The sequence below is a fragment of the Carcharhinus amblyrhynchos genome, chromosome 12, assembly GCF_965287045.1.
Source record: "Carcharhinus amblyrhynchos chromosome 12, sCarAmb.v2.hapA, whole genome shotgun sequence".
Classification (NCBI taxonomy): domain Eukaryota; kingdom Metazoa; phylum Chordata; class Chondrichthyes; order Carcharhiniformes; family Carcharhinidae; genus Carcharhinus; species Carcharhinus amblyrhynchos.
In genome coordinates this window covers 29,310,595-29,338,090 of record NC_137335.1, presented here as the reverse complement: position 1 = coordinate 29,338,090, position 27,496 = coordinate 29,310,595, and the positions used below count along the sequence as shown (strand labels likewise).

Genomic DNA, 27,496 nt, shown 5'->3' with positions numbered 1-27,496 from the left:
AGATTGGTGGTGTAGTTTTGTTGGTACGGGACTGAATAAGTATGCTAGCAAGAAATTATCTTGGATCAAAAGATGTAGAATCCATATGGGTGGAAATAAGAAATAACAAGCAGAAAAAGACACTGTTAGGAGTAGCCTATAGGCTCCCTAGCAGTGGCTATATTTAGGAGAATAAATCAGCATACAATGAGGGCGTGTAGAAAAGGCAGCACATTAATCACGAGTGGCTTTAATCTTCATGTGGATTGGGAAAATGAAATTTGTGAGGTAGCCATGAGGAAGGATTCGTAGAATGTATTAGGAAGAGTTTCCGAGAACAATATGTGTAGATCTAGCTAGGGATCAGGCTATTTTGGATCTGATATTGTGCAATGAGGCAGGTTTAATGAACAGTCTCAGAATAAAATAACCCCTGGGAAACAGTGGCCATAACATGGCAAAATTTAAAAAGTGAGAAACTTGGGTCACACTGTGCTAAGCTTAAATAAGAATAATTGCAAAAACATGAGGACAGAGTTGGCTGGAGCAGACTGGGGAAGGAGTTTAGCAGAAAAGAAAATGGTAGGCGTTTATGAAAAATGTTCATGATCACAACAAAGATGTATCCCAGTGGAGAAGAAGGGTTCTAAGAAGGGGATAAATCATTAACCAAGGAAGTTAGGGATAACATTAAACTGAAAAGAAAACATACAATGTGGCAAAGATTAATGCTAAGCCAGAGGATTGGGAAAGTTTAAAAAAAACAACAAAAGATGACCAAAATGTAGTAAAGAGGGAGCAGATAAACTATGAGGGTAAAATAGCAAATAACATAAAAACAGATAGTAAGAGCCTCATTAAGTATATAAAAAGGAAGAGTAATCAAGATGAACATTGTCTCCTTACAGAATGGGAAATAATAATGGGAGAAATCAGGAAGTGACAAAGGAGTTAAATGCCTTACATCAATCAGTCTTCACAGTAGAAGACACTAATAGCATTCCAAAAATACTTAATAATCAAAGGGCTAAACAGGGGAGGAAATATATTCGTTAACTGCCACTAAAGAAAAAAGGACCAGGAAAATTAATGGGATTAAAATCTGATATGTCTCCGGCATTGGAGTGTAGAAATAGGGAAGTCTTGTTAACATTATACAAGGCAGTAGTTAGACCACACCTGGAACACTGTGAACAGTTTTGGTCCCCTTATCTAAAAAATGACACACTGGCGTTGGAGGCAGTTCAGAGAATGTTCACTAGGTTAACCCTGAGTATGGGGGGGATTTTTTTATGAGGAGATGTTGACTAGATTGGGCCTGTGGAGTTTAGAAGAATACTTGCAAGCTTATTGAGATATATAGGATTCCCGGGGGCTTGACAAGATAGATACTGAGAGGTTGTTTTCCCTTGTGGAAGACTCTAGGACCAGAGGGCATAATCTCAAAGTAAGAGGTTGCTCATTTATGGCAACAGCAAGAGAAATTTCTCCTCTTGGAGAAATTGGCTAGCAGATAGGAGACAGAGGGTGGTGGTTGATGGTAAATATTCGTCATGGAGTTCGGTTACGAGTGGTGTGCCTCAGGGATCTGTTTTGGGGCCACTGCTGTTTGTAGTTTTTATTAATGATCTGGATGAGGGTATAGCTGGGTGGATTAGTAAATTTGCTGATGACACCAAAGTCGGAGGTGTGGTAGATTGTGAGGAAGGGTGTCATAGTTTGCAGGGAGACTTGGACAGGTTGCAGAGCTGGGCCGAGAGGTGGCGGACGGAGTTTAATGCGGAGAAGTGTGAGGTGATTCACTTTGGTAGGAATAACAGATGTGTTGAGTATAGGGCTAACGGGAGGACTTTGAATAGTGTGGATGAACAGAGGGATCTAGGTGTATGTGTACATAGATCCCTGAAAGTTGGGAATCAAGTAGATAAGGTTGTTAAGAAGGCGTACGGTGTCTTGGCGTTTATTGGTAGGGGGATTGAATTTAGGAGTCGCAGCATCATGTTGCAACTGTACACAACTCTGGTGCGGCCGCACTTGGAGTACTGTGTGCAGTTCTGGTCCCCACATTACAGGGAGGATGTGGAGGCTTTGGAGAGGATGCAGAGGAGGTTTACCAGGATGTTGCCTGGTATGGAGGGGAGGTCCTATGAGGAGAGACTGAGGGATTTGGGGTTGTTTTTGCTAGAAAGAAGGCGGCTAAGAGGGGATCTTATTGAAACATATAAGATGATTAGAGGTTTAGATAGGGTGGATAGTGATAGCCTTTTTCCTCGGATGGAGAAAGCTAGCACGAGGGGGCATGGCTTTAAATTAAGGGGGGGTAGTTATAGGACGGATGTCAGGGGTAGGTTCTTTACCCAGAGGGTGGTGAGGGATTGGAATGCCCTGCCTGCTGCGGTTGTAAATGCGCCTAGTTTGGGGGCGTTTAAGAGATCCGTGGATAGGTTTATGGACGAAAAGGGATTGGTTTAGATTAGTGGGTCATTTTTTTTTAACTGGTCGGCGCAACATCGTGGGCCGAAGGGCCTGTTCTGCGCTGTTATGTTCTATGTTCTCAGAGGGTAGTGAATCTGTGAAAATATTTGCAGTGAAGTGGAGTTGAGGATTATATCAGATCAGTCATGATCTCATTGAATGGCAGAGCAGACTCAATGAGATGATTGACCTATTTCTGCTCTTTCATCTTAACTGTATAACTAGGGCGGCATGGTAGCACAGTGGTTAGCACTGCTGCTTCACAGCTCCAGGGTCTTGGTTCGATTCCTGGCTCGGGTCACTGTCTGTGTGGAGTTTGCACATTCTCCTCATGTCTGCGTGGGTTTGCTCCGGTTTCCTCCCACAGTCCAAAGATCTGCGGGTTAGGTTGATGGGCCATGCTAAGAAATTGCCCCTTAGTGTCTAGGGATGTGTAGGTTAGAGGGACTAGTGGGTATAATATGTGGGGGTAGGGCCTGGGTAGGATTGTGTTCGGTGCAGACTCGATGGGCCAAAGGGCCTCGTTCTGCACTGTAGGGTTCTATGATTCAATGATAAATGTAGTCAGTTGTGGTGAGGATGGTTATAGCTTTCAGAATGAGATAGAAATGATATTAAAACAGGCAGAAGTGGAGTTCAATGTGGAGAACTGTGAAGAGGTGCACTTTGGAAGAACTAAGATGAGAAAACAATGTAGTATAAATAGCATGATTTTGCAAAGTGTAATTGAGTTCTGCAGAAGGGCCATGTCATCGTGTAACTAACTGTGTTTCTCTCTCCACAGATATAGCCAGACCTGCTGAGTTTATTCAGCATTTTCTGTTTTTATTTCAGATTTCTAGCATTTGCAGTATTTTGCTTTTATATGACTGAGGTCCAGATTTTTTCCACAACAGAGATTTATCTGTCATGGTGGAAATCCTGGAAATGGCCAAAAATTCTGGGTCTTGTCCCTGAACCCAGCATTTTCATATTAGGTCAGGTGAGAATAGAATTGGACTGTGGTTCGTGCATACACGACCTGTTGAGGCAACTGACCATTTATATCATCAACTGCCTCCATTGATGTGGGATTTTGGAAGATCGAAATGTGAAACCTGGAGTGTGCAGATTAGAACAGGTAACAGGAGGTCTGAACTGGGTAGAATTGTTTGCATAGCTGGGGCACCCCTCTGGAGAGGTTAGATACTTCTTGCAAATGTGTCCCAGGACATATTGAAAGAGCTAAAGCTCCATTTTTGAGAGGTAAGGCACACTTTGAGATTGTTAAAAGTAAACATGATTATTTATGTTTTATACAAAAACTCATTGGAACTGTCAAGCTAGCAAAGAATTGTCCAGCTGTCAAGGAAATATCCAGAGGTACTCTGTGATTTGGCCTGTAACAGGTAAGGCTTAAGGGTGGTGGGTAGAGGGTAGGCTTGGGGGATATGGGGAGCCATGGGGAATAAGTGGGAAGGCTTGTGTTGGCATGGATGAGTCATAGGAAGTGTGTAGAGCAGTGAGAGCTGGAGGGATGCTTTTTGTTTAAATTATTTATTTATTTAAACATAGTGCCAATGCATCAAGGCAGATATTCTGCCCAACCCGCCTCTGCATCCAAAAACGAGGTTTTTAAATGGTGGGGTTTTGCCCAGGGTAAGTCGTAGGTTCACTGCTTTTTGGATATTTATAAATTACTTGGATAATTGAATACAGAGTAAAATCTGCCACTTCCTTGCCTCTTGTATGGCCATTCTACTCGATCTATATCTAGTTACAGTTGATTTGTATCATTCTCATTGTTTGCCATACCTCCAAGGTAGGGATCATTTGCACATTTTAAAATTTTACTCTGCATTCAATTATCCAAATAATTTATAAATATCCAAAAAGCAGTGAACTACAATTTACCCCTGGGCAAAAACCCTCATTTACCATATTTGCTTTTGGAAGTGAAGGCGGCACAGTGGTTAGCTCACAGTGCCAGGGACCGGGTTCAATTCTGGCCTTGGGTCACTGTCTGTGTGGAGTTTGCACATTCTCTCTGTGACTGTGTGGGTTTCCTCCAGGTGCTCCGGTTTCCTCCCACACTCCAAAGATGTGCGGGTTAGGTTGATTGGCCGTGCTACATTGACCCTAGTGTCAGTGGATTAGCGGGGTAAATATGTGGGGTTACAGGAATAGGCCGTGGGTGGGATTGTAGTCGGCGCAGACTGAATGGGCCGAATGGTCTCCTTCTGCACTGTAGGGATTCTATGAACCTGGAACTTACTACTTACAAGGTTTGTGGAAGGGAAGAGGAATGATTTCAATCTGAAATTGGACAAGAAATTAAGGGAAATAAATATGTGGGCTACAAAGATAGAGCAAATGGATAGGATGGATTGGATTGCTTTATAGAGAGCAAGTATAGACCTAATGTGTTGAATCTGTATAATCCATATCTTTGCCAAACGCCTCAGGCTGTCTGAACCCAATGTATTAAACTCAAAATCCTTACCTCATTTACAGATTACTTAATTGCTTTGCTTTATCCTCCTGCAATTCTACATACCTGCACCTGGTCTTGCCTCCTTCTGTATGTCACACTTTTGGATTTTCCACATAATATCAGATCCCCCTGCTCCCAACGTATGATAAATTTTTATGCCGTAATCTCATTAGACCCAAATTTTAATAAGAAATTTTAACTTATTTGGGCCAATTAGTGACCAAAGGGGAAATCTGTGGGCAGAGGCAGAGGACATTGATAGGGTGTTAAGTGAATATTTCACATCTGTCTTCACCAATGAGAATGAAAAGGTAGTTATGGAACTCAGGGAGAGAGACTGTGAGGCACTAGAGAAAATTATCATGGGGAGTGACGAGGTGTTGGCGGGCTTAAAAGTGTACCAGGTCTGGATGAATTGTGTCCCAGGCTTTTGTAGGAGGCGAGAAAGGAAATTGCAGGGGCTCTGACACAAATTTTTAATTCCTCCCTGGCCACTGGGAAGATGCCAGAGGGCTGGAGAACAGCTAATGTGGTCCCACTGTTTAAGAAAGGTTGTAGAGACAAGCCAGGGAAATACAGACCAGTGAGTCTCATGTCTGTGGTTGGGAAACTGCTGGAGGAGATTTTGAAGAAGAGAATCTATCTCCATTTGGAGAGGCACAGTTTGATTGGGGATATTCAGTATGGTTTTGTCAGAGGGAGATCATGCTTAACAAATTTGATTGAATTTTTTGAGCATGTAACCAAGTGTGTGGATGAGGGTAGTGCAGTTGATGTAGTTTACATGGATTTCAGCAAAGCCTTTGACAGATTCTCACATGGGAGACTTTTTAAGAAGGATAATGGACATGGGATACAGGGTGATCTGACAAGGTGGATTCATAATTGGCTTAATGGTAGGAGACAGAGGATGGTGACAGATGACTGCTTTCGTGATTGGAGGCCAGTGACCCAGTGGCTTACCACAGGGATCCGTGCTGGCTACCTATTGTTTGTCATTTATATAAATGACATAGATGACTATGTGGGGGGTAGGATTGGTAAATTTGCTGAAGACACAAAGATTGGCCAGGTGGCTAACAATGAGATTGACTGCCTGAGATTACAAGAAGGTATAGATGAGATGGTCAAATGGGCGGATAAATTGCAGATGGAATTTAACCGTGAAAAGTGTGAGGTGATGCACTTTGGCAGGAGTAATTTGACAACGAAGTATACCACCAAAGGTCTGGTACTGGGAAGTTCCAAAGAACAAAGGGACCTTGGCATGTTTGTCCATAGATCTCTGAAGGCAGAAAGGCAGGTAAATATGGTGGTGAAAAAAGCATATGGCACACTCACCTTTATCAATCAGGGTATAGATTACAAAAGCAGGGAGGTCATGATGGAGTTGTATAGAGCTTTGGTGAGGCCACAGCTGGAGTACTGTGTGTAGTTCTGGTCACCATATTATAGGAAGCATGTGAATACATTGGAGGGGGTGCAGAGGAGATTCACCAGGATACTACCTGGGATGGAACATTGAAGTTAAGAAGAGAGGTTGGACAGGCTTGGGTTGTTTTTGTTGAAGCAGAAAAGACTGAGGGGCAACGTGTTGGAGATGTTCAAGATTATGAGGGGCATGGACAGGGTGGATAAGGAGCAGCTGTTCCCCTGAGTTGAAGTGTCAGTTACAAGGGGAGACAAGTTAAAAACGAGGGATAGGAGGTTGAGGGGGGATTTGAGGAAAAGCTTTTTTAATCAGAGGTCTGGAACACACTGCCTGGGAGGGTGGTGGAGGCGGAATGCCTCACATCCTTTAAAAAGTACCTGGATGAGTACTTGGCACGCCATAACATTCAAAGTGATGGGCTAAGTGCTGGCAAGTGGGCAGAACGCATTTCACGCGTTGATGCAGTCTTGATGAGCCGAAGGTCCTCTTCTGCACTGTAGTAATCTGTGAAAAGAGGTAGTAACTTATTTGAAAATATTAGACATGAATTTTCATTCTGTAGACAGCAGTGTATTCCTGTTGTGCATTGATCGTCCTAAACGTTTTACCAAATTACATGAGCCATTAATTTGATTATATTCCTGTTTATTTTGCCTTGGCTTTTGTCTAGCTTTGAAATGAAGATCCTAGAAACAGAGATCAGTTTGTCTGACCTCATCTCGCTCCAAGGACATGTTTTCTAAAATAGAAATTACTATCCGTTTCCTGGTTCATATGTGCTGGGAGGGAACATAACAAAACCTTAATTAGAATGATTAAACCAGGGAATATCATGTTTCTTTTACCGCTGTTCCTTTTTTGATCTCATATTTTATGTATTCAACTGAGTATGAGCTTTAAGAATGGTCTTTCTCATTTAGCTATACATTCATCTGTTGGAAACATAAATCTAGTTTAATGAGCTTTGTTTTTGGTATTCACATGGTTAATATTGGTGTTGGAAGTGTTATCGGACAACAAATTTTATGAAATTGGGCACACAAAATGGGAGCAAACTAAAGCTATCCTCAGAGTCCTCCATTAAAATCACAAAGTAACAGACACTGATCAGTAGGCAAGAGCATGCTTTTAGAATGCAAATGAGGGCTAGCACATAAGGGAAATTGGACAGAATGGCACCTACAGGAACTAAATTAAAGAACACATCCCCACCCCATCAAAATCAGCACTTCTAAACCAGTCAAACAACCCATGGAGACACCTAAAATTAACACCGTTAAGGAAGCGTCCCTGGCCCCTCAAAACTCTTGAGATCAATAACACACCTATGGTTCAAACCCCAGAGATTCTAGACCATTGATAACCAACCAGACAAAAACGATTAACACACACTTAAAACAATTGCTGCAACACTCAAACATCGAAACAGGATGGCTGAAGTCAAAAACTGTAAATAAAGGATTAGCATTTGAAACGCGAAGTTGTGGGGGAGTCTTTAGAGCACTTTCGGGACAGTCCGATTGTATGTCCTGACTGTGCTTCTCCGTCGACGTAAAAAGAAAATAAAGCTGTGCCGTTATTGAACTTCACCCTGAGTCCGTAGTGGTCGTTTTGCCCACTCGCGCTAACAGAAGGAAAATAATCCCATGTCCTATGAATGAATAAAAAAAAGGATAGTAAGTGAAAAAAATACAGAATGATCAACCTGACCTACAACCTCACAAGAGGTTATTGCAGAAGGTCAGGGGACATGGAGTTGGGGGTAGGGTGTTAGCGTGGATAGAGGACTGGTTGTCAAATAGGAGGCAGAGAGTGGGGGTCAGCGGGTGCTATTCGGGTTGGCGGTTGGTGACTAGTGGAGTGCCCCAGGGGTCGGTGCTGGGGCCTCAGCTATTTACCATTTATATAGATGATCTGGAGGAGGAACCGAGTGTATGGTGTCGAAATTTGCTGATGACACCAAGATTGGTGGAACAGCAAATTGCGCGGAGGGTGTGGAGAGTCTACAGAAGGATCTAGATAGGCTGGGCGAATGGGCCAGGAACTGGCAAATGGAATTTAATGTTGGCAAGTGCGAGGTGGTCCACTTTGGTAGGAATAATGGTAGGAAGGATTATTACTTACGTGGAGAAAAACTGCAGCAGGCGACGGTGCAGAGGGACCTCGGGGTCCTTGTGCATGAGTCGCAAAAACCCAGCTTGCAGGTGCAGCAGGTGGTCAGGAAGGCGAATGGGATGCTGGCCTTCATAGCAAGGGGGATTGAATATAAAAGTCTTGCTGCGGCTATATAGGGCATTGGTGAGGCCGCAGCTGGAGTACTGTGTGCAGTTTTGGTCGCCGTACTTACGCAAGGATATTTTGGCCTTGGAGGGAGTGCAGAGGAGGTTTACTAGGCTGATGCCGGAGTTGAGGGGGTTGAGCTATGAGGAGAGGCTGAATAAACTAGGGTTGTACTCGTTAGAGTTTAGAAGAATGAGGGGAGATTTCATTGAGACGTATAAGATGATGAATGGGATGGATAGGATAGAGGTGGAGAGACTCTTCCCGCTCAGAAAGGACAGTAGGACTAGGGGGCACAGCCTCAAGATAAAGGGGGTGCGGTTTAGAACGGAGTTGAGGAAGAATTTCTTCACTCAAAGGGTGGTGAATCTCTGGAATTCTCTGCCTGTTGAAGTGGTGGAGGCTACCTCGCTAAATATTTTTAAGACGCGGGTTGATGGGTTTTTGATTAGAGAGGGGATTAAGGGTTCTGGGGAGAGGGCGGGAATGTGGAACTGAGCCACGACAGATCAGCCATGATCTTATTGAATGGCGGGGCAGGCTCGAAGGGCCAGATGGCCTACTCCTGCTCCTATTTCTTATGCTCTTAATAGACCATGTGCAATTGCAGTGCCGTGAGTTCTGTCATTTGGCAAATTGGTCTTGCAGAGGCTCTGAATTCAGTGAATGATAATTGACTCAAATATATGTTGTGTTGCATGGTGTATTACTTCTGGGTATGCTGTGTTATTTTGGTTCCTTCAGATAACTTTGGCCACCTAGTTCCATGCCCTTATATCCTATTCCCCTATGTATTACACATCTTTTTCAAGCTCCACAGACTGACTGCACCAAAGCATTTAATTCAAAATCCTTGTACTCATTCATAGATTGCTTTATAGCTTCACCTATTCCTTTCTCCAATTCATCCAACTCCACACAGAAGCATCTGGTCTTACAATTCTGGTAAGGTTGTTAAGAAGGCGTACGGTGTGTTAGCTTTTATTGGTAGAGGGATTGAATTTCGGAGCTGTGAGGTCATGTTACAACTGTACAAAACTCTGATGCGGCCGCACTTGGAGTATTGCGTACAGTTCTGCTTGCCGCATTATAAGAAAGATGCGGAGGCATTGGAAAGGGTGCAGAGGAGCTTTACCAGGATGTTGCCTGGTATGGTGGGAAGGTCTTATCAGGAAAGGCTGAGGGACTTGAGGTTATTTTCATTGGAGAGAAGAAGGTTACGAGGTGACCTGATTGAGGCATACAAGATGATCAAAGGATTGGATAGGGTGGACAGTGAGAGCCTTTTACCTCGGATGGTGATGGCTAACACAAGGGGACATAGCTTTAAATTAAGGGGTGGTAATTATAGGACGGATGTCGGAGATAGGTTCTTTACTCAGAGGGCAGTAAGGACGTGGAATGCCCTGCCTGCAGCAGTTGTGGACTCGCCAACTTTAAGGGCATTCAAATGGTCAGTGGATAGGCATATGGATAACATTGGAATAGTTCAGGTTAGAGGGTCATTAGATTGGTTCCACTGGTCAGTGCAACATTGAGGGCCGAAGGGCCTGTACTGCGCTGTAATGTTCTATGTTCCATGGTCTCTTTTCCGCTACTTCCTCAACAAATCATTGGTGGCAGATGCTACAGTCTACACCCTGGAATTCCCTCAAAGTTGCTATTTCTATTCCCACTTTCAAAAGGTTGCCAAAAATCTATGATTGTGGCCATGCCTCCCCTGAATGCCTCTTCTTTTACACCAGACCTTGGTGCCTGTTTTCACCTCCATGACATCTCTCTGGATTGTTTTACATTAAAAGCAATGCATAATGCAAGTTGTTTTTACTAGTTGCTATTAGTGTCTCATACTTAGGCTTTAGAGCTAAATCAAAATCTGGTGGGGACCTATCAGTGACTCAGTCAGTAAATGATATTTTGACAAATTATAATCAAAGAGTCATGGAGCTTTAAGCACAGAAAGAGACCCTTTGGCCCATTTTCCAGTATTTGGTCCATAGCTTTTTTTGCTATGGCATTTCAAGTGTTCGTCTAAATGCTTCTTAAATGTAGTGAAGGTTCTTCCAGATTCCTCAAATCCCCTTTAACTATCCTGCCCCTTACCTTAAATTTTTTGCCCCCTAATTATTGACCTGTCTAGTAAGGGGAAAGGTTTCTTCTTATCTACCCTGTCTATGACCTTCATGATTTTATACACTTCAATCAGGTGCGCCCTTGTTATGGTGGCAACAGGAGATCATCAATAGATCTCTCTGTGGGCCTCGTAGAATACAATCTCCCCAACTAAGTGAGTGGAGGATCTTCCAAAAGGGAAGGAGTAGCAGAGGCTTTAAAACCAGCTGGCTCCACTCAGACTGACAGTAGTCGCAGAAGTGGTACTTTGTGCATGTTATAAATAAAGTATGTGGATAACGCAACATTGGTTTCAATAAGATTATTACATTGGTGATGAGGACTAAAATGAATTTTTTTCTACTCTCCAGACAACCTTTACTGCTGAGACAAGTAATTCAACAGTAAGAAAAGTATTCCCTTTTGGTAAGCTGGAAGCCTACAATGTAAGCATTGAAGACTGGTCCCAATACGCAGAGTGCATGCTTATTTTTTTCCAGCTAACAGTATTAAAGAGAGGAAGCAGAAAGTACTCTTGTTGGTGGCACTTGTCCACAGAATAAAAACACCACGAGCCATGGTGAAATTTGGTGATGATTCAGAAACCTGATTGTTTGAATGGGATTTCTGAGACCAAGTGCAACAAATCAAAAAAACATAAATACAAGCAGGCATACATCTTATAGCATCTTGAGCCTGCTCTGCCATCCATTATGATCAAAAAGTAATAAAGTATGTTGTTTGAGCAAAATATACAACTGACTAAGATTTAATGAAAAATCACTCTCTCTGAAGAGAAATTATAGCATTTCTAAGAACATGAGAACATAAGAAATTGGAGCAGGAGTAGGCCATCTAGCCCTTCGAGCCTGCCCCGCCATTCAATAAGATCATGGCTGATCTGAAGTGGCTCAGTTCCACTTTCCCGCTTTCTCCCAATAACCCTTAATTCCCTTGCCTACCAAAAACCTATCTACCCGTGTCTTAAATAAGTTTAGCGAGGTAGCCTCTACCACTTCAACAGGCAGAGAATTCCAGAGATTCACCACCCTTTGAGTGAAGAAGTTCCTCCTCAACTCCATTCTAAACTGCCCCCCGCCTTGAGGCTGTGCCCTCTAGTCCTGCTGTCCTTTGAGTGGAAAGAATCTCTCTACCTCTACCCTACCCATCCCCTTCATTATCTTATACATCTCTATAAGATCCCCCCTCATCCTTCTAAACTCCAACGAGTACAGACCCAGTCTATTCAGTCTCTCTTCATAGTCCAACCCGCTCATCTCCGGTATCAGCCTCGTGAACCTCCTCTGCACTCCTTCCAAGGCCAAAATACCCTTGCGCAAGTGCAGTGACCAAAACTGCGCACAGTATTCCAGCTGCGGCCTCACCAGTGCCCTGAACAGTTGCAGCAAGACCTCCCTGCTTTTATATTCTATCTCCCTCGCTATAAAGGCCAGCATCCCATTCGCCTTCCTGATCATCTGCTGCACCTGCAGACTAGGTTTTTGTGACTCATGCACAAGGACCCCCAGGTCCCTTTGCACCGTAGCATGCTGCAGCTTTTCGCCCTTTAAATAGTAATCCCACCTACTATTATTCCTGCCAAAGTGGATAACCTCACACTTGCTAACATTATACTCCATCTGCCAGGTCCTCGCCCACTCGCTCAGCCTATCTAGATCCCTCTGCAGACTTTCCACACCCTCCGCACAATTTGCTTTTCCACTTATCTTTGTGTCATCAGCAAATTTCGACACCCTACATTCAGCTCCTTCCTCCAGATCATCTATATAAATGGTAAATAGCTGAGGCCCCAGCACCGATCCCTGCGGCACTCCACTAGTCAGAACCGCCAATCAGAATAGCACCCATTGATACCAACTCTCTGCCTCCTATTAGACAATCAATCCTCTATCCACGCTAATACCTTACCCCCAACTCCATGCCCCCTAACCTTCTGAAGCAACCTTTTGTGCGGCACCTTATCGAATGCCTTCTGAAAATCGAGAAACACCACATCCACCAGTTCCCCTCTGTCTACCGCACTAATCACATCCTCATAGAATTCCAATAAATTTGTCAGACACGACTTCCCCCTGACAAATCTGTGCTGCGTCTGCTGTATCAAACAATTCTTCTCAAGATTTCTTCTTTGATGACGGATTCAAGCATTTTTCTCACAACAGACATTAAACTAGCCGGCCTATAGTTACCTGCCTTTTGCCTGCTACCCTTTTTAAACAAGGTTTAAAGGTTTTTGCTCTCATTAAAACATGGTCAATTAACACCCAGTGTTACAAAGCAACCAATAAAGGCTGGTTCAAAAAATTCTATCCCCCAGTAACCTTTTACCAACTTGCTTACCAAGAATCTATTTGCATCTGCCTTAAAAATATTGCTTCCACCTCCTTTTCAGGAAGGTGTTCCAGAGACTCATGAGAAAAAAATCCTAATCTGTTTTAAATGGGCAACTCCTTATTTTCTAACAGTGACCCCTAATTCTAGATTCTCCTGCAAGAGAATCTCCATCCCCTCCATGTCCATCCTGTCAAGACCCCTCAGGATCTTCAATGATTTCTAATCTCTTACTCTTCTAAACTTTAGGAAATCTTAGTACAGTACATCCACTAGTTTTTCTTTATCATGTTACTTCCTCAAAGAACCCTAATAAGTTGATGAAACAAGAGTTCCCTTTCACAAAACCATGTTGACTCTGCCTGATCACCTGGGACTTATCCAAGTGCCCTGCTCTTGCTCCTATAATAACGAGCTTCTAACATTTTCCCTATGACAGATGTTACACTAACTGGCCTGTAGTTTTTCTGTCTTCTGTCTTGTTCCCTTTTTGAATATTTTCTAATCTAAGGGACCTTCCCTGAATTCTCTGCCATGGTCATTGTTGAAAAAGTGTCCAAATTATTTTAAAGATAGATTCTTGAAAGGACGAGATATAAAGGGTATGAGGAGTAAGCAGATGAATGAGTTGTTAGGTGGCTTGGATGGACAAAAGTACAGGTGCAGATATAATGGGTTAAATTAACTTGTTTGTGCTTCTGATTCTTTATTTCCTATTTTTGTTACTGTGAGGAAGCTTCTTATTTTTGCTGGCAACTCCCTGTCTGGCTGACAATGGTGGTGGCAAGACTGCACCTAATATCTTGAAATGTGGGTACTGTCACAAACCTTTAATGTTTATTTCCGGGTTAGTACTTGATCAAATTTGGAAGACAATGTTTGAAATGACTGAATTGTCTTATTATCATAATCCTCTCGTTTTCAATGTCACAGTGACTGAAATTATCTGGAGCTGCTGGTACTTTTCTCTAATCTCTTGAATATGGGGATGAGGAGAAATTGAACTGTTGTTAAGTGGTTTATCTACCAAATCTGTTCTTGAGCAGGATTTGGCTGAGTGGATAATTGCATCAGTTGAGCTAATGTTTATGCAATGCCTAATCCATTGCGTCAGGTACAGGTGCATATGACAAGTCACAGTGGGTATAAAGGTAGCATGATCCAGCCATGCAACAGCCAAAGGTGGAGAACAGCAAAAATAGACAGACAAATCATCATCTCAACCAGGTTACCTACAAATTACAGATCAGGACAACGGTGAGTAGAATACATTACTTAATTTTATAGTCTGTTTTTTCTAAAAACAACATTATACTGTATCTTCAGTGAACTGAAATAATGACATAGTGTTAGTAAAACGTTTGCTGGTATATAATAAGATACGTGGATTCATTTTTCTTTTTCAGAAAAAAAAGCGTAGTAATTCTACAACAATGACAGTTCAGATGTACATGATACTTTAACAGTATTTACACCAATTCCATTTCACGTTTAAGTGTCACACATCAGTTTTGATAATGTCACTTTCACCTCTCAGTCAGATAGTGGGTTCAAGTGCCACAACAAATTTCAACTCAGAATGATGCAATAGTGCATAAGAAGGAAGTGCTGAATTGCCAGATGTGACATTTTTCAGTTGAATGGTTTTACTAAAATATTGTCTATCGGTTAAATTCTGAATTCTGAAAGAGCAGTTGTCACAGAATTGTTACAGCACAGAAGGAGACCATTCAGCCTTTTGTATCCGTGCCAGCTCTCCAAATGAGCATTTCACCCAAAGCCATTTCTTGCCTTCTTGTAAATTCTTCCTTTCCAGATATTAATCCAATTACCTCTTGAATGCCTTAATTGAAACTACCTCCATCACAATCTTAGTCAGTGTATTCCAGATCCTAGCTATTTGCTGTGTGAAAAAATTTTCTTGTGTCTCAGTTGTTTCTTTTCTCAGTTACTTTAAATCTGTGCCCTCTTGTTTTTGATGCTTCCACTAATGGGGATAAGTTTTTCCCTATCTATTCTGTACAGGTCCCTCCATTAGTTTTAATACCTTGACCAAATCTCCTCTCAACTTTCCTTCCTCAATCTGAACTTGTAACCTAAATTCCTCATTGCTGAAACCATTCTTGTGAAACTTTTTTGCACCCTCTCTAATATCTTAACATCTTTCCGAAAGTATGGCATCCAGGACTGGACTCTAGTTAATGCCGAGCCAATGTCTTTCACAAGTTTAGCATAATCTCCTTTGCGTTTGTACTCTGTATCTCTATTGTTAGGATATGCTTTATTAACTGCTTTGTATATACTGTTAACTGGCCTCTGAATCTGCTCTGTCACTTATGCACATAAACACTCCGGTCCTCTGCTCTTGCTTCCCCTTCAGAACTTATCCTTTGTTTTATATTGTTTGTCGTATTATCTTGTGATATGAGTCCCTTTCTGGATTGCTTAAAAATGACAATCTGTTTTAGGTAAGTTTTCAAATTTTCTAGTTCTGGAACTGCCAACTCTTTTTGACTCTGCTGTCCTGAATGAATTGCCAGAACTCTGCTGGTAAGACTCTCCCCAAGGTTTTCTTTTTGTAATTGACAAGGCAACGCCAGAATTCTGTAATCTAGAAGCCCATTTACGCCAACATATATCAATAGCTGTTGGCTGGCTTGCCATTGTAAGAAATTTTTGTGGCTCTCAGTACGAGCTGTTCAATATTTTGAAGCTGACTCCATATTGGTACTGGGAATTGGGTATCTGGGGGATAAAATGTTGTGGGGTAAGGGGAAGAAAAATGGGACTAGCTGGCTGTTCTTGCAGAGTCAGCATGTACATTTCTGTGCTGTAACCAGTCCATGATTTTATGGTAAAAGTTATGATTTCATTTAAGCATAAGATGAGACTTCTATTACATTTACAAAGCAATTTACAAAGTAAAGATGAAAATGATGCTACTCATTGTTGTCCTTTGGGCAATAAGCATGGCCCATTCCTCACTTCTTCTGCTCAGATGCACATTTGCATATATTTAGATTAGTGCCGTTCACAGCCCTGCTACACTGGGAATATCCCAAAATTTCTAGAATAGAAGAATTGAAACTAGAGAACTCCACTCAATCATGTCTCTTCCAATATTTCTTATTCCACACAATCATGGGTTTGGTAGGTAATGTATCTAGCCAAAGGTGCTGGATTTGAAGCTTTTTGTGTGTTTTGACCTGTTTTTGTGGTGATGCAGATGCAATTCAAAATCTTGATGATAACAAGATTTCTAATTGTATCAAAATGTAATGCATGGAAATTAAAGTGACTTATAATTGAATATGTTGTAACAATTTACAAAAGCTTTGTGTATTCCAAATAATGCCAAAAAACATGCATCACAGAACTGTTATGCCATAGAAGGTTGTCATTCAGCCCATCATCAATGTGTGACTTAGTGACATTCCTCTGCCTTTTCCTGTACCACTGCACATTATTTCTATGTAAATAATCATCTAAAGTAAAAGTAAAGCCACCATAGTCTCAAATTACCATAGGCTGCTTTTCCCTTTTGAGGGGGAGAGCTGACTAGTGGTGATTCAACCTGAAGATCACCACACCTCAGGCAAGGGGCAAGATTGAGAAGTCAGGGCTTTCAAGTATAACTTCAACCAGAATTGAAGCTGCGCTGCTGGCGTCACTTTGCATCACAAACCAGTCATGCAGCCAACTGAGCTAATCATATCATCTAATATACTTGTGAATTCCTCGATTGAATTTGCTTCCACCAGACCTCCGGGCAATGCATTCCAGACCCAAATGACTTATTGTCCGAAGAAGTTTTTTCTCACATCACATCTGCTTCTTTTGCTAATCACTTTAAATTTATGCTGTCCTTGATCCTTTTATGAGCGGGAACAATTTCTTGCTATCTACTCTCTCAATGTATGCTATGCCCCTATTTATAAGCTCAGGATGTTTCATGCTTTATTAACTTTTCTCTCCACCTGTCCTGCCACTTTCAATGATCCATGCACAAATACACCCAGATCCCTCTGCTCTTGCACCCCCTAAATAATTTTACCCCTTATTTTGTATTGTTCTTCCTACCAAAATGCATCACCTTACATCTCTGCATTGAGCTTGATCTGCCACTTATCTGCCACGAACTTGTCCACAAGCTTTGGAAGTTCTGTAGTGTCTTCCTCACAGTTTACAGTGCTTCCAAGTTTTGTATTATCTGCAAATTTTGAAATTGTCCCCTGTATACCAAGAATTGGATCATTAATATATATCTGGAACAGCATTGGGTCCAATACTGATCCTTGGGGAACTCCACTGCAAACCTTCCTCCAGGCTGAAAAATATTTGTTGTCTAATACTCTCTGTTTCCTCATCAATTTTGTATCTACATTGCTATTGTCCCTTCTATTCCATGAACTATTACTTTTTTCACAAGTCAGTCGTGTGGCACTATATTGAATGCCTTTTGAAAATCATGTACAACACACCGGAAGCACTGCCTTCATCGACCATAAGAGGGAGACGATGGACATAACCACCTTGGCGAGGTCACAAGGAGAGAAAGAAGAGAAACTGAAACTGCAAGTTTTGAATACAGATTGAGGGTTTTGGAGCCTTGATGGTGGAAGTAAGAAATGGTTGGTTGCAGAGGTAGCAAAATAGTTATTGTCTTAAACATAAATGGCTCAGTATTTTTTACATTGATTTGATCATGTAACAATACTAATTATTTTTAATGGTTGTTGTTTACGTTTCAGCTTGTGTACAGAATGGCTCGTTACATGAAGTGTGGTGGACTGGCTTTGGTTGTTCTTCTCGTGGTAGAACAGGGTGTGCGTTCCTTCCCTGAAGTGGAGGCTGCAGCACCGGGTGAATATCACATAGGGTCAACAGGACTGGCAAGTGGTTGTATTTAAGCCACCACTTGAAGAGTTAAGATATGGTGTAGGATATTAAGAAAGAAGACAAAAGAATACTAACACTGATAAATCCTGCAACTGTTAAAGCAATAAAAACTCAGAAGACAAAATTTTAAGTGATGAATCCTGATGCATTGTCATCTTCAGGATAGATATCTAGCCACATTTATAGAATATATAGCAAATGTCCTGTGGTGATGGCCATATTAAGGAAGAGGTCATGCTTGTGTACAATATGTGATACATGGCATCGGGAACGAGAATCCTGCAGTGCAGAGGGAAGCCATTTGACCCATTGAGTTTGCACTGACCACATTCCCACCCTGGCCCAATCCCCAGAATCCCATGTATTTACCCTAGCTAGTCCCCCTGACACTAACTGGCAATTTAGCACCCCCAATCCTACTAGCCTGCACATCTTTGGACTGGTTTATTTGGTAGCATCAGCTTTTGAAGCGCTGCTCCTTCATCAAGTGAAGGTGCAACGCTCCAAAAGCTTGTGCCACCAAATAAACCTTTTGGGCTTTAATCTGGTGTTGTAAGACTTTGTGCTGTGCCTATCCCGGTCCAATGCTGGCATCTCCAGATCATCTTTGGACTGTGGGAGAAAACTGGAGCAGCCGGAGGAAACCCACGCAAACACTGGGCAAATGTCATACTCAGCACAGAGTCCTCCCAAGCCAGGAATTGTACCCAGGTCCCTGGCGCTATGAGGCAGCAGTGCTAAGCAGTATGCCACGGTGTCGCCCCAAATTCGAGCCAGACAGGAGTCAAACCTAGAATCTTCTGAGTGTGTCAGGATGCTTACAAGAACACTGCACTATATACACAATTTCATAAACCCCATCTCCTATTGAGTAGTCTCAAATGGTATTTTTGCCATTTGTTGAAAAATGAGGTAGCTTTGTCTCCACATCTACTTTAGTCTGTTTCCTCTAAACTTATTCTATATCCTCTTATTTCTCAACCTCTCAAAACTTCTGACAAAACAAGATGACACTGTGAGGGCACAATTCAAACCTATAGAAACATTTCGTTCATCATGATAAGCTGGCAAAGGCACGTGTTTGTTAACATACACAATGAGAGCTGATGAATCTATGGATCAGCCTTCCAGTTGGGTATTTGAGGCTCTGTGCCACATGCTTCAACTGCAGGAATCCTCTGGAAAGCTTCCTAAACTCCAGCTCTCAGATGGAGGGTGGGGGCAAGAAAGAATCCCAAATGGACATCTGACCAATGGGAGCTTTTGCAAAATCAAAGTGAAACTCCCCTCACCAGTAGAGTCTTAAAGGTTTCAAAAAATAAAAGGCTAGATAAAATCAACATGCAAAACAATGCACTTAGATAAATGTACCAACTGAAACATGAAATTCAAAAATGCTCACCTAATCACTGGACACAAGTTTTAACATGTATGGAAAGGCAAACTTCTGGCTATGAAATGGTGAAAATGCTTTCAATAGGTGCTGCAACATGGGAAGTTCAAAGCTTGAAGACCCAACACCAATTTGTGTTTTTTGCCTTTGGTTCTCCCAATGTAAATCAGTTGTAAATAATTGCAAAACCTGGCCTAGCTTTCATAAGAACATAAGAACATAAGAAATAGGAGCAGGAGTAGGCCATCCAGCCCTTCGAGCCTGCCCTGCCATTCAATAAGATCATGGCTGATCTGTCGCTGCTCAGTTCCACTTTCCCGCCCTCTCCCCATAACCCTTAATCCCCTCTCCTATCAAAAACCCATCAACCCGCGTCTTAAAAATATTTAGCGAGGCAGCCTCCACCACTTCAACGGGCAGAGAATTCCAGAGATTCACCACCCTTTGAGTGAAGAAGTTCCTCCTCAACTCCGTTCTAAACCGCCCCCCCTTTATCTTGAGGCTGTGCCCCCTAGTCCTATTGTCTTTTTTGAGCGGGAAGAGTCTTTCCACCTCTATCCTATCCATCCCATTCATCATCTTATACGTCTCAATGAGATCTCCCCTCATTCTTCTAAACTCTAACGAGTACAAGCCCAGTTTATTCAGCCTCTCCTCATAGCTCAACCCCCTCAACTCCGGTATCAGCCTAGTAAACCTCCTCTGCACTCCCTCCAAGGCCAAAATATCTTTGCGCAGGTGCGGCGCCCAAAAATGCACACAGTACTCCAGTTGCGGCCTCACCAATGCCCTATACAGCTGCAGCAAGACCTCCCTACTTTTATATTCAATCCCCTTCGCTATGAAGGCCAGCATCCCATTCGTCTTCCTGACCACCTGTTGCACCTGCAAGCTGGTGACTTTTTGCGACTCATGCACAAGGACCCCGAGGTCCCTCTGCACCATCGCCTGCTGCAGTTTTTCGCCCCATAAGTAATAGTCCTTCCTACCATTCTTCCTACCAAAGTGGACCACCTCACACTTGCCAACATTAAATTCCATTTGCCATTTCCTGGCCCATTCACCCAGCCTATCTAGATCCTTCTGCAGACTCTCCACACCCTCCGCACAATTTGCCGTTCCCCCAATCTTGGTGTCAAATTTCGACACTCTACACTCGGTTCCCTCCTCCAGATCATCTATATAAATGGTAAAAAGCTGAGGCCCCAGCACCGACCCCTGGGGCACTCCACTAGTCACCATCCGCCAATCCGAATAGCACCCATTGACCCCCACTCTCTGCCTCCTATTTGACAACCAATCCTCTATCCGCGCTAACACCCTACCCCCAACTCCATGTCCCTCGACCTTCTGCAATAACCTCTTGTGAGGCACTTTGTCAAACGCCTTCTGAAAATCTAGAAAGACCACATCCACCGGCTCTCCTGTATCCACCGCCCTAGACACATCCTCATAGAACTCCAGTAAATTTGTCAGACACGACTTCCCTTTAATGAAACCGTGCTGCGTCTGCTCTATCAAGCAACTCCCTTCAAGATGCCTCGCAATTTCCTCCTTAATGACAGATTGTAACATTTTACCTACCACAGACGTTAAACTAACTGGCCTATAATTCCCCGCCTTTTGCCTGGCACCCTTCTTAAACAACGACGTAACATTAGCCGTTTTCCAATCATCCGGCACTTCCCCGGAATCCAGCGACGTTTGGAAAATAACCACCAAGGCATCCACTATCACCTCCGCCATTTCTTTCAGAACCCTCGGATGCATTCCATCCGGTCCTGGGGACTTGTCCACAATCAGCCCCTCCAGTCTGTCGAGCACCGCCTTTCTAGTAACAGTAATGTCATTAAGACCCTCCAGTCTTACCACCTTTCCATCGCTAACACCTGGCAAATTATTCACGTCCTCCTCCGTGAAGACAGAAACAAAAAAGTTATTCAATACCTTAGCCATATCCCCATCCCCTACCACTAGGTCCCCTTTCTCATCCTCTAAAGGACCAACATTCACCCTAGCCAGCCTCTTCCTTTTTATATATTTATAAAAACTCTTGCTATCCTTTTTTATATTAAGCGCTAGCCCAGCTTCATAGTTTCTCCTACCCTTCCTTATCAACTTCTTTGTCAATCTTTGTTGACATTTAAACCTCTCCCAATCCTCTTCTCGCCCACTACTCTTAGCTACTCTAAATTCCTCCGCTTTTAGTTTAACACTTTCCTTCACCTCCTTCGTTATCCACGGCTTATTACCTCTCCTCCTACTATCCTTTTTGACCATTGGAATAAATTTCCGTTGAGCACCAAGAAAGATCTCCTTAAAGATCCTCCACTGCTCCTTAACAGACCCTCCCTCCAACGCGCTCTCCCAGTCCACATTCGCCAATTCTTCTCTCATCCTACCGTATTCCCCTCTATTCAAACAAAGGACGCGTGTCCGGGAACCCACTTTCTCCTCCTCCAGCTGCACCAGAAACTCCACCATACAATGATCACTCTCCCCAAGAGGATCCTTCACCACAAGGTCCCTAATTCTACCCGCTTCATTACATAGAACATAGAACATTACAGCGCAGAACAGGCCCTTCGGCCCACGATGTTGCGCCGACCAGTTACAAAAACAATGACCCACTAGCCTATACCAATCCCTTTTCGTCCATAAACCTATCCAGAGATCTCTTAAACGCCCCCAAACTAGACGCATTTACAACCGCAGCAGGCAGGGCATTCCAATCCCTCACCACCCGCTGGGTAAAGAACCTACCCCTGACATCCGTCCTGTAGCTACCCCCCCTTAATTTAAAGCCATGCCCCCTCGTGCTAGCTTTCTCCATCCGAGGAAAAAGGCTATCACTATCCACCCTATCTAAACCTCTAATCATCTTATATGTTTCAATAAGATCCCCTCTTAGCCGCCTTCTTTCCAACGAAAACAACCCTAAATCCCTCAGTCTCTCCTCATAGGACCTCCCCACCATACCAGGCAACATCCTAGTAAACCTCCTCTGCACCCTCTCCAACGCCTCCACATCCTTCTTATAATGCGGGGACCAGAACTGCACACAGTACTCCAAGTGCGGCCGCACTAGAGTAGTGTACAGTTGCAACATTACACTGCGACTCCTAAATTCAATCCCCCTACCAATAAACGCCAAGACACCGTACGCCTTCTTAACAACCTTATCTACTTGATCATAGCACCAGATCCAAGATAGCTCGCTCCCTCGTCGGCTCCAACACACACTGTTCGAGGAAACTATCCCAGCAGCATTCCAAGAACTCTTCCTCGAGCCCCCCACGTCCAACGTGGGTCGACCAATCAATATGCAGATTGAAATCCCCCATAACTACGGCCGTCCCATTCCTGCACGCCGCACTTATTTGCGCGTTAACAGCCCGCCCCATCTCCAGATCATTATTCGGGGGCCTATAGACGACACCTACCAGCGTCTTCCTCCCTTTGCTGTTCCTAATCTCCACCCACAACGATTCCACCCTCTGCTCCTTGGCTCCAATATCATCCCTTGCTACCACCGTGATGCTATCCTTAATCAGCAGAGCTACGCCCCCCCCTTTTCCCTTCTGCCTATCCTTCCTAAACACTTGATAGCCCTGTACATTCAGTTCCCATTCCCTGTCACCCTGCAGCCACGTCTCTGTAATAGCCACCAGATCGTATCCATTTGTGTCGATCTGAGCCATCAGCTCATCCACTTTATTCTGAATGCTTCGTGCATTCAGATAAAGTGCTTTCATCCCAGCCTTCACCTGGACCCTATTTGCCGCAACGCCACCAACTATACTCACGCCCCCTACTCCCTCTATTATTGGGACATCCTTGGCCTCTTCCCTTACATGTACACTCTCCTTAACTTTCGACCTCGTAAGGTCACCTACCCTCGCACCCTCCCCCCCCCCCAATTAGTTTAAAGCCCTGTCTACAGTCCTCTTTACTCGATTCGCCAGCACTCTGGTCCCAGCACGGTTCAGACTAACCCCATCCCATCCTTCTCTCTGCACACCCACACCCCATTTCTCCCTGCCTCCTTTGCTGTTGCATAAGTACCAGTACACAGGAGGTTAAACACACCTTCATATCCCTTCTTATCGCGGTACAGTTGTTACAGAGTTATGTACGAGAGCTACAAACTGAATTACATATAATTTACAGCAGAGAAAAAGGCTATTCAGCATACCCAATCATTGTTGGTGTTTATACTCTACACGAACCTCCTCCCACTGTACATCATCTAACCGTATCTGAACATCCTTTTTCTTTCTCTTCCATGTACTTATCTACAGGGCATTTAAAGACATCTATGATATTTGCCTTAACAGCTCCTTGTGGAAAAGTCCACAGAAGAGCTAGGGTGTGGTGGTGGGGAGGAAAGGAAATGGGGAGATTATAGCTCTAATATATTCTCTATAGGGGAAAATGTAGGTGCAAAGTTCAGGAAATCCTGGATGTCTAGTACAATTCAGGACTGAATAAGGAAGAAGCGAAAGGTTTTTACCAAGTCCAGTAGGATCAATCCTCTGTGCTCATGAGGAATATAGGAAATGCAAGAGGAAACTTAAAGCAATTAGAAGAGCAAAAGGGGGCATGAAAGAGGACTTACGAACAAGATTAGGGAGAATCCTAGGGTATTTTATAAATACATTAAGGAGAAACAATTAACCAGAAAAACAGTAGGACCTATTAAAGACCAAGAGAGCAATCTATTCTTGTAGCGGTAGGACTTTGGAAGGGTGTTAAATGAATACTTTTCATCGGTCTTCACTCAGGAAAAGGAGAACGCAGGTACAGAGTTCAGGAAATGGGACTGTGAGGAATTTGAGCAGTTTGACATAGGAAGTGAGGAGGTACTGGAAGTTTTGACAGGCTTAAAAATGAACAAATCCTCAGGATTGGAAGAATTGCATCCCAGAGAGGCAAGACAGGAAATTGCAAGGGCTCTGACACAAATCTTTGTTATTATTGTACTTTATTGTTTGTTATATACATAAATTAGATAATATGGGAGGAATAATAAGCATGTTTATAATTTGAGTACAATATCAAGGGTAGGAGTCTTAGCAGTGTTGAAGAGCAGAAGGATCTTGGGGTCTGGGTCCATAGGACTCTTAAATTGGCCTCGCAAGTGGAGGATGTGGTCAAGAAGGCGAATGGTGTACTGGCCTTCATTAATCGAGGGATTGAGTTTAGGAGTCAGGAGATAATGCTGCAACTTTATAAGACCCTTGTCAGACCCCATTTGGAGTACTGTGTGCAGTTCTGGTCGCCTCACTACAGGAAGGATGTGGAAGCTATTGAGAGGATGCAGAGGAGATTTACAAGGATGTTGCCTGGATTGGGAGGCATGCCTTGTGAAGGTAGGTTGAGGGAGCTAGGTCTCCTCCCTGGAGAGATGAAGGTTGAGAGGCGACCTGATAGAGGTTTATAAAATGTTGAGAGGAATAGATAGGGTGGATTCTCGGAGGCTATTTCCCAGGGCTGAAATGGTTGCTACGAGAGGACACAGGTTTAAGGTGCTGGGAAGCAAGTACAGAGGAGATGTTAGGGTTAAGTTTTTCACTCAGAGGGTGGTGGTGAGTGAAATCGGCTACCGTTGGTGGTGGTAGAGGTGAACTCGCTGGGGTCTTTTAAAAGACTTCTGGATGAGTATATGGGATTTAATGGGATTGGGAGTTACAGATAGTTCTATGGCTTGGTAGGCATGGATGTGATCGGCGCAACTAGTGGGCCTAAGGGCCTGTTTGTGCTGTAGTGTTCTATGTTCTAATTTGGTGCAGTGGTTAGCAATGAATAACAAGGTTATAGGAAGATATAGATAGGTTGGTCAGATGGGCAGAGCAGTGGCAGTTGGTACTTAACCCTGATAAATGTGAGGTGATGCGCTTTGGAAGAAGCAATAATACAAGAGAGTATTTAATGAACAGCAGGACCCTAGGAAGTTCAGAGGAACAGATAGATCTTGGAGTATTTATTGACAAATCCCTGAAAGTAGTAAAGCAGGTGAATAGGGTAATTCAGAAGGCATATGAGACACTTATTTTTATCAGTCGTGGCATAAAGTACAAGTACAAGGAGGTTATGTTGGAGTTGCACAGAATGTTGTTAAAGCCACAGCTGGAGTTCTGTGTGCAGTTCTGGTCATCTCACTAAAGGAAGGATGTGATTGCACTAAAGAGGGTACTGAGGATGTTCTTGAAATGGAACATTTGAGCTATAAGGAGCAACTGGATAGGCTTGGATTACTTTCTTTAGAGCAGAGAAGGTTTGGGAGATTTGGTTGAGGCGTATGAGATTATGGGAGGTATGAACAGGTTGAATAGGACACAGCTATCCCCTTGGTGGAGGGATCAATCACAAGAGGGCATAGTTTTAGGGGTTAGGGCAGGAGATTCAGCAGGTATTTGAAAAAAAAATTCACAGACGGCACTGGGAATCTGAATTGCACTCCCTGTGAAGGTAGCAGAGGCCAGAAACCTTTAAAAATATTTGGGTGAACACTTGAAATATCATAACATTTAAGGATGTGGGACAAATGCTGGAGAATGGGATTAATGCGACTGTCAATTTTTCTACTGGTCCTTGTGATCTGCAATTTTGACTAAACCAAAGGGATCATTCTGGTTCCTTATGCAGTGCAAATATAACTCTCAGTCAGTTCTGAGAGGACCAATATGAACAAATTAAGAGTTTGTATATTTATTAAGGAGTGTTTAATGTAAGGGAAGAATAATCAGACAAGTCAAATGTGATTGATGTGACATAAGCTTGATGGCACATTTTGATATGACACGAAAACAAAGAATCTTAGAATCCCTACAGTGTAGAAGGAGGCCATTCAGCCAATCAAGGCAGAGGACCCAGGCCCAATACCCTACCCTACTATAACCATAATGTCGAGATGCCGGTGTTGGACTGGTTGGGCAAGTAAGAAGCATCACAACACCAGGTTAAAGTCCAACAGGTTTATTTGGTATCATAAGCTTTCAGAGCCTCTTCAGGTGAGTCACCTGATGAAGGAGCAATGCTCTGAAAGCTTGTGATACCAAATGTTGGGCTTTAACCTGGTGTTGTGAGACTTCTTACTATTCCTGTAACCACACGCATTTGTCACGGCTAATCCATCTAACCTACACATCTTTGGACATTAAGGGTAAATTTAACATGGCCATTCTACCTAACCTGCACACCCTTGGACTGTGGGAGGAAACCCATAGAGATAGGGGGAGAATGTGCAAACTCCACACAGGCAGTCATCCAAGGTCATATTGAACTTGGGTCCCTGGGCTGTGAGGCAGTATTGCAAAACAGGGGGCAAATCTCCCAAAAGAGTTCTAAGTGCTGAATTTGCGAGAAAACTGGTGTAAATCACGATTTTTTTCAGTGAACACAGAACATAGAACCCTGCAGTGCAGAAACAGGCCCTTCGGCCCATCGATTCTGCACCGACCACAATCCCACCCAAGCCCTATCCCCATATCCCTATACATTTTACCCACTAATCCCTGTAACCTACACATCCCAGGACACCAAGGGGCAATTTTAGCATGGCCAATCAACCTAACCCGCACATCTTTGGACTGTGGGAGGAAACGGAGTACCCAGAGGAAACCCACGCAGACACGAGGAGAATGTGCAAACTCCACACAGACAGTGACCCGAGCCGGGAATCGAACCCAGGTCCCTGGAGCTGTGAAGCAGCAGTGCTAACCACTGTGCTAGTGGGAGTTCAATCTTGAATCTTCCACACTCTGCAATGCAGAGGTCATAATTGTGAATATCATTAAAAGCCTATTCACGCTGGAGACTGAGAGTTTCGTGCCTCTGTGCATACGCTGTGACTCTGATCTGTCAGCCTCTGGCTTACTGGCCAGCTCTATCACTGACCAGCTTGGGACCCTCATAAGCATTCCCGGGCCAGCCCTGACCACCCCCACCCAGCTGGGAGAGCCCAATCTCGAGCACGCCACCCCCCCCCCCCCCCCGCCCCACACACACACACACACACACACACACACACCAACAGTGACAATCCCCCCCCCCCCCCCCCCCCCCCGGAGGAGATGCTCCTATCCTGGCAGACACCGCC

The 27,496-nt window shown here is 43.5% G+C and overlaps 1 protein-coding gene across 2 annotated transcripts in view; it reads left to right on the top strand.

Annotated features, from left to right (window-relative positions):
- Nucleotides 1-3,761: 3,761 nt before the first annotated feature.
- cga (glycoprotein hormones, alpha polypeptide) overlaps nt 3,762-27,496 on the top strand; it is a 28,653-nt gene continuing 4,918 nt past the window's right edge. The window contains exons 1-4 of one of the 2 annotated variants that reach the window (XM_080199772.1): nt 3,762-3,842; nt 11,123-11,197; nt 14,218-14,360; nt 17,855-17,966. In XM_080199772.1, the coding sequence (XP_080055898.1) occupies nt 14,271-14,360; nt 17,855-17,966 (202 nt within the window). In that variant the 5' untranslated portion in view covers nt 3,762-3,842; nt 11,123-11,197; nt 14,218-14,270. Of the gene's footprint in view, nt 3,843-11,122; nt 11,198-14,217; nt 14,361-17,297; nt 17,735-17,854; nt 17,967-27,496 lie in introns of those variants that run through there. The other variant, XM_080199773.1, reaches the window with a different exon arrangement.